We start from the raw sequence: 12,062 nt of genomic DNA, 5'->3' as shown, positions 1-12,062 counted from the left end.
GAAGTTACTTTTTTCTTTACCAGAGTGTTCTTTATAGTATCTCTCTTGGTTTAACACAACTGTGTGTATGTGCAGTGATATATATATATATATAATATATTTATTTATTTATTTTCATTTTGTATGATATGGAATGCTCATGTTCGTATCACATCCTCTTCAGTTGAGCATCCGTCCTGCTGTGGTGTTACACAATCATCTGATAAGCATAGTGTTTTTGTGTTTTTTTATATCAGTCTTTCATTTCTCTGGCTCTCATCACCTAACACAAACTGATTGCTTTCGGACTCCATCCAGTTGCATAATAATGTCACTTAGTCACAGAAACAGTCACATTATTTAACTGCCAAGGATACAGCTCCTGTGTGTATATGTGTGAGGAAGTGTGACTCCTCACAGATTTGGACAGGAGGACAGGAGGTGACGTGTCTTTCAATCCTGACCCTCATCTGGTTCAAACCTGTCGCTTTAACAGCTTCTGACTCACTCACACACTTGAACTAACTGTCCAGCCAATTACATGGAGAGACAGCATGGTCACAGTCCCGCTTAATATGGAGCTTATAATATGACAAAACTAATTGAATTAGTATTGTGTAAATTTTAATTATTGACAAGTGTCATTTAACAAAACTGAATATTATGTGGCAATTAACAAAGTTTTTTTAAACTTGAATATTAAACATTTGAAATTTAACACACCTGAATATTTTTATGGCAGAGTTCTAAAGACATGTATTTTCAAACAGCAATTTTTTTTGTTCTGAAATCTTAGACTGCAAATATCCAGTTTTTAAAAATGCAGCTTCAAGTTTTCAAGATGAAGAGGAAATTCGGAACATCAAATTAAATATTCTAAAATTAAAAACGCAGAAATTCAGATCGTACAGAAAGTAGGGCTGAACGATTAATTGCATTTGCGATAATATCGCGATATGAGAAAACGCGATTTTTCAATCGCAGAGGCTGCGATTACACTCGGTCACGTGACACGCGAGAGTGAAGAGGTGTGTTCCACTTGAAGTGTGTATTAGGGATGCATGATATTATCGGACTGATATCGGAATCGGCCGATAATGGCTTTAAATGTAAATATCGGCATCGGCCTGATAAGAAAGATTATGCCGATATGTCTTGCCGATAAGAGGAATACATTAACTCACATGTGCTCAGGGTGTGTAGCAATTAGATCATGTCAGCAGTGTGGCTCATTCTTGAAGCAAAGTTTTGCCTGAATAGTGATTGGAGTCACTGTTCACAGACATGACACTTGTAAATTAATAATTCTATATATAGTGATTTATGCATTAATGTGTAATATGTTATATTTTTTAAACAAATTATGATCTCTAAAAGATTTACAGAATTTTTACTACTCTTTTGCTTTAGACCATCTACAAATGTTAAATCTTAAAATAAAATGTTATGGTTAATGCTGCATCGTTCTGAAAAAAAAATGCAGCAATTGATAGCAGTTTATTTATAGTTATTTTCAAAGCTTCAATGTACTATTATTATAAAAGAACTTCATTATTGTTTATTTAATTCTAACAAATAAGTTCTTGTTAAAAACTAAGCAAAATTAAAAATAATTAGCTTATAATTTCCACACAGGAGAGACTTGGTGTTTCCAAACAAAGGGAAATATATCGGCATCGGCTATCGGCCAAAATTAGTTGAAAAATATCGGCATATCAGATATTGGCAAAAATCCAATATCGTGCATCCCTAATGTGTATTTTAGGCTATTAACCTGAAATGAAAGGTTATGGTTAAACTGTAATGTTTGTTCACAATGCCTTCAGCTCAAAATAGTTTACAAACATCAGCATGGAATCCAATCACAGAATGAATGAAGCAAAACTGCATTAATAACAGACTTATGTATGACACTTACACCGTGTCTAGACTGGATGCGAGCAGTGAGACGTGTCACGACAAAAGAAAGCAGAACCTATTTATTATAATCAATACTGTCTACACTGAATGCGAAATTCCCAACAGCAAACGGATTCCCTGTTATTCCTGACGTAGTCCAAGCTCTTTGCAGCGGGCGCTTTGTCGCTTCAGGCAGTCGTGTCCGTATAGTGTTGCGCCGCATCCAGTGTTGGTGCAACGGGCACTTTGTCGCTTCAAGCAGTCGTGTCCGTATAGTGTTGCTCCACGCCGCATCCAGTGTAGGAAATATCACTGATTATAATCAATGGGCTCTACTGTCTTTTTTGCTTTCGCTCGCATCCTGTGCAGACATGGTGGCATGCTGATCACTATCACACCACATATACTTTAAAGAGACCACCAGAGACTGCTTAGACAAATGTTTCACATGCTGAGAATGCTAACCTTATATATAAGTATATAAACCATAAATGTTTAAGAATCACTTAGGCTACCTCTGGGCGATTCATGATCAGGTAGATCTTGAACCGCATGCTCACGCCAGAAAACTACTAATTGGCCAAAATGCTTCGTTTGACTTTTCGGAGATCATCTACTCTTCCCTGTGGATTACCGCTGACCTACTTTATGTATGATCTGAATTTCTGCGTATTGAATTTTAGAATATTGAATTTAATGTTCCGAATTTCCTCTTCATCTTGAATTCTTGAAGCTGTATTTTTAAAAACTGGATATTTGCTGTCTAAGATTTCAGAACAAAAAAATTGGTGTTTGAAAATACAAGTCTATAAAACTCTGCCATAAAAGCATTCAGTTGTGTTAAATTTCAAATGTTTAATATTCAAGTTAAAAAAAATCAAATTCAGAACTACAGTCATGGCCAAAAGTTTTGGCAGTGACAAATTTTGTGTTTTGCAAAGTTTTCTGCTTAAGCTGTTGTGGTGTTCATTCACATTGTTTCTAGATTATTGTGTAGAGTGATCAGATGCATTTTAAATAATTGCTAAAACTTCATTGGCCAAAAAATGTACTTTTCACAAAAAAACAAAACAAAAAACAAATTTCACTGTTTTTTGATCCTGACACAAAATGACCAGCTAACATTAATTGACTAATCATTGAAAATGCGAATGAGTACTAGTCAGGTAAAATCACTATCATACTAAATAGATTGTAAGAGCAGACTGATTGCAAAAAAGGAGGGAAGAAGCACTTCCAATCATTGTGTTGTTGAACCATTTACCGGATCATCAAGAACTTCAAGGAGAGAGGTTCGACTGCAGTGAAGAAGTCCTCAGGACGTCCCAGAGTGTCCAGCAAGTGCCAAGACCATCCTCCTCCTACGGAATCGTGTCACCACCAGTGCAGAGCTTGCTCAGGAATGGCAGCAGGTTGGTGTGAGAGCATCTGCATGCACAGTGAGGCCAAGACTTTTGGACAACGGCCTGGTGTCAAGAAGGGCAGCAAAGAAGCCACTTCTCTCCAAGAACAACGTCAAGAAGGATTGGACAGCAGAAGACTGGTGCAAACTTATTTCTCTGATGAAGGCTCCCTTCCGACTGTTTGGGACATCTGGAAAATCGATTGTTCGGAGAAGAAAAAGTGAACGCTACCATGAGTCATGTGTTGTGCCAACAGTGAAGCATGCTGAGACCATGTGTGGAGATGCTTTTCAACCAAGGGAGTGGGCTCTCTCATAATTCTGCCCAAAAACACTGCCATGAATAAAGAATGGTATCAAAACGTCCTGCAAGAGCGACTTCTTCCAACGATCCATGAGCAATTTGGTGATGATCCGTGCATTTTCCAGCATGAGGGAGCATCATGTCACAAAGCAAGAGTGATAAAGAAGTGGCTCGAAGATCATTACATTGAAATTTTGGATCCGTGGCCAGGCAACTCCCCAGATCTCAATCCCATAGAGAACCTGTGGTCAGTCCTTAAAAGGCGAGTGGACAAGCAGAAGCCCACAAATTGTGATCAACTGAGAACTAATAAGGCATGAGAACTAATAAGGCAAGAATGGCTCGCCATCAGTCAGGATTTGGCCCAGAAGCTAATATCCAGCATGCCAGAGCGAATTGCAGAGGTTATGAAGAACAAGGATCAACAAAAATATTGACTCATTATATTTTTTGCCAATAAAAGCCTTTAAAACTTATGATATGCATTGTTTTTCAGTATACCATAGAAACATGTGGTAAAATAATCTACAAATACTGAAGCAGCAAACTTTGCAAAACACAAAATTTATGTCACTGCCAAAACTTCTGGCCATGACTGTATGTTAAATGCCACATAATATTCAGTTTTGTTAAATGACACTTGTCAGTAATTAAAATTTACACAATACAAATTCAATTAGCTTTGTCATATTATAAGCTCCATAGCTAAAGTGCTTTTAATGAGTGATTTGATTTGTTCCAAGTGCTGCACAATTACCCAGCTTTTCACCCCACTGTGATCTTTGAACATTCCCACAATGGAGTGGCTAAATCTCATATTCAAAAGCATATAATAGGACCCAGACAGAATCTGCAGACTTTTTTTTGATGATAGTACTACACTCATACTTAGATTTGATGAAATATTAAATAAACATGCAAGATGTATAAATGTGTAAAACTTTGTGATTGAAATCTAGAGATCTTTGTGTAGTTATGTGCATTCCTGTGGACTTCATTAGATTTGGTTATGAATACAACGTGAATTCACATTAGCTGGTGTTTTGATGTTAACTAAATTAGTCTGAATAGACTCTCAGCCTGTAAGTATACGCGTAAAAAGACAGTATAAATCATTATAATCAGTAATTATGTCCCCACTGGATGCTACAAATGCCTTGTTTGTAATGGGTTTTATTGGTTTTGTCTCGTCGCACCGGAACACGGCATCACAGTATGGTAAGGGGCGTAACATTTCCTTCACACGCTTGAGGTATTCAGCCAATCACAATGCACTGGATAGCTGGCCAATCAGAGCACACCTCGCTTTTCAGAACGATGAGCTTTGTAAAAATCGATGCGTTTCAGAAAGGTGGGGCATAGAGGAGAAACAATAATGTACAGTATGTGGAAAATAATGTGTTTTTTGAACCTTAAACCGCATAAACACATTTCATTACACCAAATAAGCAAAATAATAGTTTACATTTTAGCCACAATATGGACATATTATATTGTTTCTATTGTTTATTGTTTATTGTTGCTCTGTCAATGAAAATAATTCCAAAAGAAGCCAAAGCAGGATCAACCGTTGTGTGTCTCCGAGCATCACACAGATGGCAGCCTGTGTGGAACACAGGCAATCAGTGAAACAAATGAAAAAAGTCAAGACTCATGGAATGCCGGTTTTTCAATCTAATTAGAGGACAACATTGAATGGTGATAGATTGTTTAGTCACTGCAAGCCCTAGTAATGATAGCTCGCGGTGTTTGTAGCAAGATGCTTAATGGATGGCATAAGAAAATAGTTCTTCACAGAGGAGTGTTTTAAGGACATACCTGAAAATGGTTAACTATGGATAAGCAGAATAATTGTCTTTGGAGTGGACCACTGAATTTATTACACATCTGATATTATAAGGCTGATGATACATAGGGCAACTTTTTTGAGCAATGTTGCCGGACAACCAGGGCCCACGACCAAATTATCTAGATAGAAATGTGCTACCCATTCTCAGTGGGAAAGTGCCCAAGCAACACTGCTCAAAAAAAGTTGCCCGGCAAAGTTGCTCAAAAAGTTGTCCTGTGTATCATCACCCTAAGTAATGGAAAGGCCTACCACTAAATGATTGGGTAGTGTGATGTCTCCACATCATCTTGTTTGTTTTATTTCTGTGCCAGATGGAGGACAACATTTGGTCTCTCTAAGAATGGGCATGTCTGACTTGGATGCTGAAGGACTTCCGGTCCTCAGTTGTAAAGTCCTTATCTAAGACATTAACTCAGCTTGATCATGAGTTATTTTCTATCCCCTAACCCTCACAAAACCTTTTTACATTTTCATTAACACATTATTTAGTGGCGGGTGGGGGTGGGGGGTTCGTGCTGGCCCAACATTGTAGGTGATTTCACAATTGCCTATCCTTGTGGAGGCATCTGGTCCCTCCAATCTAGGCAAAATCTACACACACTCACACAACAGTCCACTGACCTGTAGTGTATGTCGGGACATGAGGCTGTGATATAAACAGCTCTAAACACAATTCCTTAACACTCTCCCAAACACTATCTCTCATTCACTCGGAGTTATGTAATACCACACACACACACACACACACACACACACACACACAAATGCTTACACCAGCTGGAGAGGACAGTGAAAGAATGAGGCGTTTCACATTGCATCATTCTCCCTTTCTCACACATGGCACATACAATTTTTGCCTCCTCTGTGATGATCAAATTTCTATTGTATTATTCCATTGTTATAAAGTTTGTAGTTCTTCTGAGATTTTGAGCCACACCAGTGAAGTGTAAACTTCATATTAAATAAATGTTCTTGGGCAAAATTAAAAATAAATAAATAAAATAAGAGTAATATAAACATAATGTTAGATAGATCTGTCAGTGCAGTGAATAATAGTCACATATTTAACTGGGTATTTATATTTCCTAATTTTAACTTTTTTTTGTCCTGCTTTTACAGTCATTCCCTTCTCTTCTTATTATCCATACTCTCTGTTCACACACACACACACACAGCAGCAGTAGCACAAACAGTCATAAATGGAGAGTAAATAAATTATCATAAATAAATTACAAATTATCATTCCTTCCTCTTTACTACTAGTTTTAACATGAAATAAACATTGCATGCCTCATGTAATCGCTCAATCAGTGTTTCAACCGCGAAAAGACATCAATAAAACAGCTTGACACGTAGCAATTTATTTACCTCAGGCAAGTCATTAGTGTCCACAGCCAGCTAGTATGCTAGAGAAATTAAGTCTGGAGAGCATTTCGTATACTCATTATATTTTACTTTACCTATCAGAGGTGTCTTATTATTTTATGTTTAAATAAATCTGTTATGAAACAAGTTATGACAGCCAATGTGTAAATGAATATTTCAACAACATATAGGCTATAAATTTTGTAATTTAGAAGTTAATTTAAAACTGCATTATGTGCAATTTACATGTTTGCATACAATTTTTTTTTTAATTTAAGTGTTGATTATTATATTTAAAAATAAATAGTTATTAAATTTAAGTTTGGGCTTTGTTGTTAATTTTTTATTTTTTTATTTTTATTTTTTCTTTACCTTATAGTAATGTCAAAAGGCTCCCTACAGTTTAGAGCATAAACTGGGGTAGATTTTTATTCCTAAGAAAATTAGAAATTATTTAAAGAAAGAACAGTCTGTTCAGTAAATCACTGTTTAATAAAAACATTTTTAAAAAAGCAATTTTATGTTTAGTTTTCCCTCTCCTGCTGAACCAAAACCATACCAAACTGTGACCTCAAAACCGAGGTACGTACCGACACGTCATGTTTGTGTACCGTTACACCCCTAGTGTACACCAGTTTTTGCCATGGCCAATTTTGCTCCCACCAGTTCAAGTAGCTCACCGCAGGGGTGTATTGGAATCACTGAGCAAAAATGTCATTTTATTCATGAGTGTTGTAATTTTTGGTAATCAGGTACTGAAGTATTTATTTATTTCTTTTATTCGTTGTGGAAAGCGACTGTAGCAGTGCATACAGCACACAAACGAACTCTACTTCTCTCTATCCATTTAACTGAAATAAAAAATATACATATTAAATAAAATGCATATATATTAAAACGGGGAGAAAAAAATATTTAGATCTCTTTTTATCTCTTTTTTTTAATTCTTCAGTCAAGTGTGCACATTTATCAATACAAATAATCTTGAAAATGGCCTGAAAATAGCAGATTTTCTGTACTGTTTACTTTAAAGTAGATTAATTTGTAAGGGTTGATGACTTTCAATCTGTTTTAATGCTCATTTTTATATTATATCTGGAGTTCTCAGATATTTTGAGAGCTGCACTGACATACTCCTTCATTAATGTTTTCACTGGATGTCATTGTTATCTAATATCCTCTCTCTTCCAGGCCCGCTATAAGCAGAGTTTGGATCCTACAGTTGACGAGGTGAAGAAATTGTGTACTTCACTGCGGAGAAATGCCAAGGAGGAACGTGTTCTCTTTCATTATAATGGCCATGGAGTGCCTCGACCCACTGTCAATGGAGAGATCTGGGTCTTCAACAAGGTAAGGTAAAAAGAACCAGGAAAAAATGGGTTTAGTGAGCAGTGCTGAATAGTAAACTTATTTCAATCTCTCTGCACAGCAGTTAACCACAGTAGTTTGTACTCTTGTACTCTCCTTAAGTTCTTAAATTAAAATGAATTTAATGAGTTAGTTTTGGGCATGAACTGAGTTGTTGAGTTGTCAAAAACAGTGACAGATTTAAGTATGGGCGACATGGGCAACCGCTTAGAACGGCATCTTGCCAGGGGCGGAACGGGGTGCCTGCACAAGAAAAAAAAGCAGAATACGTGATCAGTTTTTTTTTTTTTTTTTATAAAATATGGTGTCACCATGTGGGTCAATTAACCTGGACGGGACTCTGTGTGTGCGCCCAGTAGACTTATGTTTAGCCTTACTATGCACATTACAAACAAGTCTGCGAGTAGCAAATACGGGTGTCGTGTCATAAAATATTTTTAATACTGCTGAATTTGTAAGATGATCACAAATTAATTGAATAAAAACACTGTAAGTTATGCTTTCATTTTGTTGTTATTCAAACAGCGAATACATTATATACAGAAATCGAACAAAGAACATTTAATTGATCATATAGAACATGATCAATGACTTAAGTCTAGCGCGCATTTAAGCACTCTCAAAAAAACTCACATTATAATCACTGAAGCTGTCTACACTGTGAAATGAATCTCTTGCTTGCATCGCACGTACATCTGCACTTGGTTGTTTCTGATGTGAGAATTCGCGAGAGTGCAAAATTCAGTCAGCGAGCGCACACATTGAACAAAACAAGCGTTTCAGCAATGACTCCTCTGAACACCTCTGATTGGCCACTGCATTCATAAGCTCAAACATAATCGTTTGTGATTGGTTATAATGTGTGCCACTGTTAAAATAAATGCATAAAAAGAAATATGCAGCATGGGCAGGTCTAAATTTAATGCCGCAACGACACTTTTCTTTTTCACGTTATTCACTTTATTTCATTTTTATTTTTTATTTCAAGTCAGTTTCACTAAAGTGACTTAATCAGGGAGAGTTGGAAGGTAAGCCATCAGGAGTCCAAATTGGGAAAAAAAGAAGAGGCGAAATGTGAAAAGATAAACGCTATCTATGCAGATATGATATGTATAATTGCTTATATATCACTTATGCTATGCAATTATACATAGAGCAGCAGCATTCCTTTGTCTGACCAACTAGCTTACATAACCAGACAGTAAAATGTGATTTTGTAATATAGAATGTATTTTTTTTAAACAAATGTAATATCACTCACTTTATTAATGCTTTTGCTGTACAGTATATCAGGGGTCGGCAACCAGACACACGTCCCATTTTTGGCACGCTGAGGGAAAATCAATGGCAAGCCAAGCACATGCAGATGAATGCTATATTTGGTTACAAAATTAATATTATTTGTTTTTCAAGAAATGTCCTGGTCGGATTCGTGTGAAAAATAACCTAATAATCCTTAATAAACTTTACATATTTAATTAGTTATAGCTTTCACTGTGCTGTAGACGTCGTCACGTGTACAGTTTGAGTGTGCAGTTTGCGCTCACCGCGGTACTGAAATCCAGGCGCAGTTGACAATGGCGACACAAAAGAAAGCAAAAATTGACGTTCGTTTATTTGAGCCATCTTGGAGAGAAGAATATGATTTTATTTTTCAAAAAGACCATGCTGTTTGCACTTTATGTTTAGAAAATGTTAAGCGCCACTTTGAAACTAAACACGAGAAATCCTTTAAAGATCAGGTAGACAGGGCAGAGTCCATCAGATGCGCAGTGTCCTATTATGAAAAGCAAACCAGCACTCTCCATGTTTTTGTTAGACCTAAAAATAATGCTACTGAATTGTTACCGAATTGCTCATTGCATTGCGAAACAAGTAAGCCATTCACTGACAGAGAGAATACATCAAGGATCATTTTGTCTCTAGCACAGAGGTTTTATTTGATGGCTTGCCTAACAAAGTCACTATCAAATTTAGAATCAAAGATATCCCTGTGTCAGCCAGAACTGATCGATAATTTTGATCCATAAAATTTATTTTTGGCTATTGCTACAAATATACCAGTGCGACTTATGACTGGTTTTGTGGTCCAGGGTTACATATATACAAGCAAATCTTATTTAGGGGTGGCAGATGGGGTGGTTCGCTCACGGCACCATGCAAGCTTTAATCGCCACTGGTCAAAAATAATATCTTTCATTCTCTCTCTCTTTCAGAACTACACACAGTACATCCCACTCTCCATCTATGACCTACAGACGTGGATGGGAAGTCCCTCCATCTTCGTGTACGACTGCTCGAATGCAGGGATCATTGTCAAGTCATTCAAACAGTTTGCATTGCAGAGGGAGCAGGAGCTGGAGGTGTGTGATATTACACACACACACACACACACACACACAAACACTATATAATAGAGGTTTGATAGAACTGGCTTTTTTTTTTAGACTAATGAGAAAGTTTTGAGTTAACTTACAGGATGTTTTTGTAGTACAATGACCTCTTATAGCCTATGTCAAAAGAACAAGGCAATTATGCTTCCTCAGTTCATTCCCTTTAAATGGGAGTGGGTGGTGATTCTGTCTCTCAAGCTCAAAAAAGGGCAAAAAGGCAAAAAAAAAACAAAAAAACTTTTCAGTATATTAAAAGTAGTTAACAGGGATTAAAGTTCTCCGTCGCTACGACGGATTTCCGTTAATTGCAGCAAGTCTATGACAGATTTCCGTCAATTGGAAAAAATGAGGGGAAAAGAAACATGTAGCGCTTTGTTGTTGTTGTTCTGCCGGTGTGCTACCCTGTCAGATTTTGCTACCTCCCATTAAAACAGATGGTAGCATAATTCGATAGCGAAAAGGGCTACCTATCAGATTTTGCTTCCAGCATGATATTAATAAGGTGCGAGGCTTTATTAACATGTACACCTACCCCAACCCTAAACCTACCCTTTCAGTAGGATAAATACAGTGTTGGTAGCGTAATCTGATAGGTAGCATTATTTGTCAGAACACTGGCACACCAAAAATCATCCTGCAGCTTCTCAGTGACAACATAGTGATGCCGCTCGCATCATTCACAGTCGGGTTATTAGCAGAGAACACAGAGCAGAACTTGAAGTTCGGCACGGGATTGCGGCTATTAATAACAATTCTACTCATTCCAAAGACTATAGAATGCCCTTAAAGGGACTTTGTCTTATTCCCGCAGGTGCCGCGCTTATAACGTGATGACAGATGACAGAACATATCATTTGCACGTGCTTTTGAGTCTTGAGAACTCACTCGCGCGCTCTTATTTTCTGTGTGCCCACAGATCGCGATAAGGAGAGTGACAACTTTTAATAGTTATTAAGGGAGTTTGCAAATGTGATATTGATTTAATACAACAGTTCAATAAACAAGTACTGCCTGATTTTGCTCTTTCTTCAACTAAAATAATTCCAAATATAGTAGCAGCTCAGCTGCTGCGCATCTGGAAGCAAACACAGCTGAGTTTCATTCATTCAATGAAAGTGTGTTTTTGAACAAATCTAGTGAGTCAGTGATTCATGATTACCCATTCATAAAGACAGTCACTTGCTTCATTCCTGAATGAATCAGCAGTTTGAACAAATCAATTGAATGAATGATTCAGTGATAAAATCAGTGAATTGCCGCCACCTGCTGGTGGATTTAGTTTAATTTTTTGCGTATAATTTCACTTATTTAAATCATTTAATATTTCTGTATTCAAAATTGTATATTTAAAACATTAATCTCCACATGAATGTATGAATTTGATTGCACTCATGCCACCTTTGAGCCTCATTAAACGTTTTGTGTTCTGTGCCACCTCTGTACAAATGAATTTTTATTAATACAAATTTCATATGATTGGTAACTTATTTGTCTTATTCTACT

General features: G+C 36.9%; 1 protein-coding gene across 1 annotated transcript in view; it reads left to right on the top strand.

Moving 5' to 3' along the window:
* The window catches only part of LOC107700851 (regulatory-associated protein of mTOR-like), a 102,331-nt gene that overhangs the window by 51,788 nt on the left and 38,481 nt on the right, over window positions 1–12,062 (top strand). The window contains exons 4-5 of the mRNA XM_016502678.1: window positions 7,990–8,148; window positions 10,383–10,529. Coding sequence (XP_016358164.1) covers window positions 7,990–8,148; window positions 10,383–10,529 — 306 coding nt within the window. The remainder of the gene's footprint in view (window positions 1–7,989; window positions 8,149–10,382; window positions 10,530–12,062) is intronic.

This window comes from Sinocyclocheilus anshuiensis, unplaced genomic scaffold (assembly GCF_001515605.1).
Source record: "Sinocyclocheilus anshuiensis isolate Anshui unplaced genomic scaffold, SAMN03320099.WGS_v1.1 scaffold1605, whole genome shotgun sequence".
In the NCBI taxonomy this organism is placed as follows: Eukaryota; Metazoa; Chordata; class Actinopteri; order Cypriniformes; family Cyprinidae; genus Sinocyclocheilus; species Sinocyclocheilus anshuiensis.
This window is presented reverse-complemented; position numbering and strand designations above follow the sequence as displayed.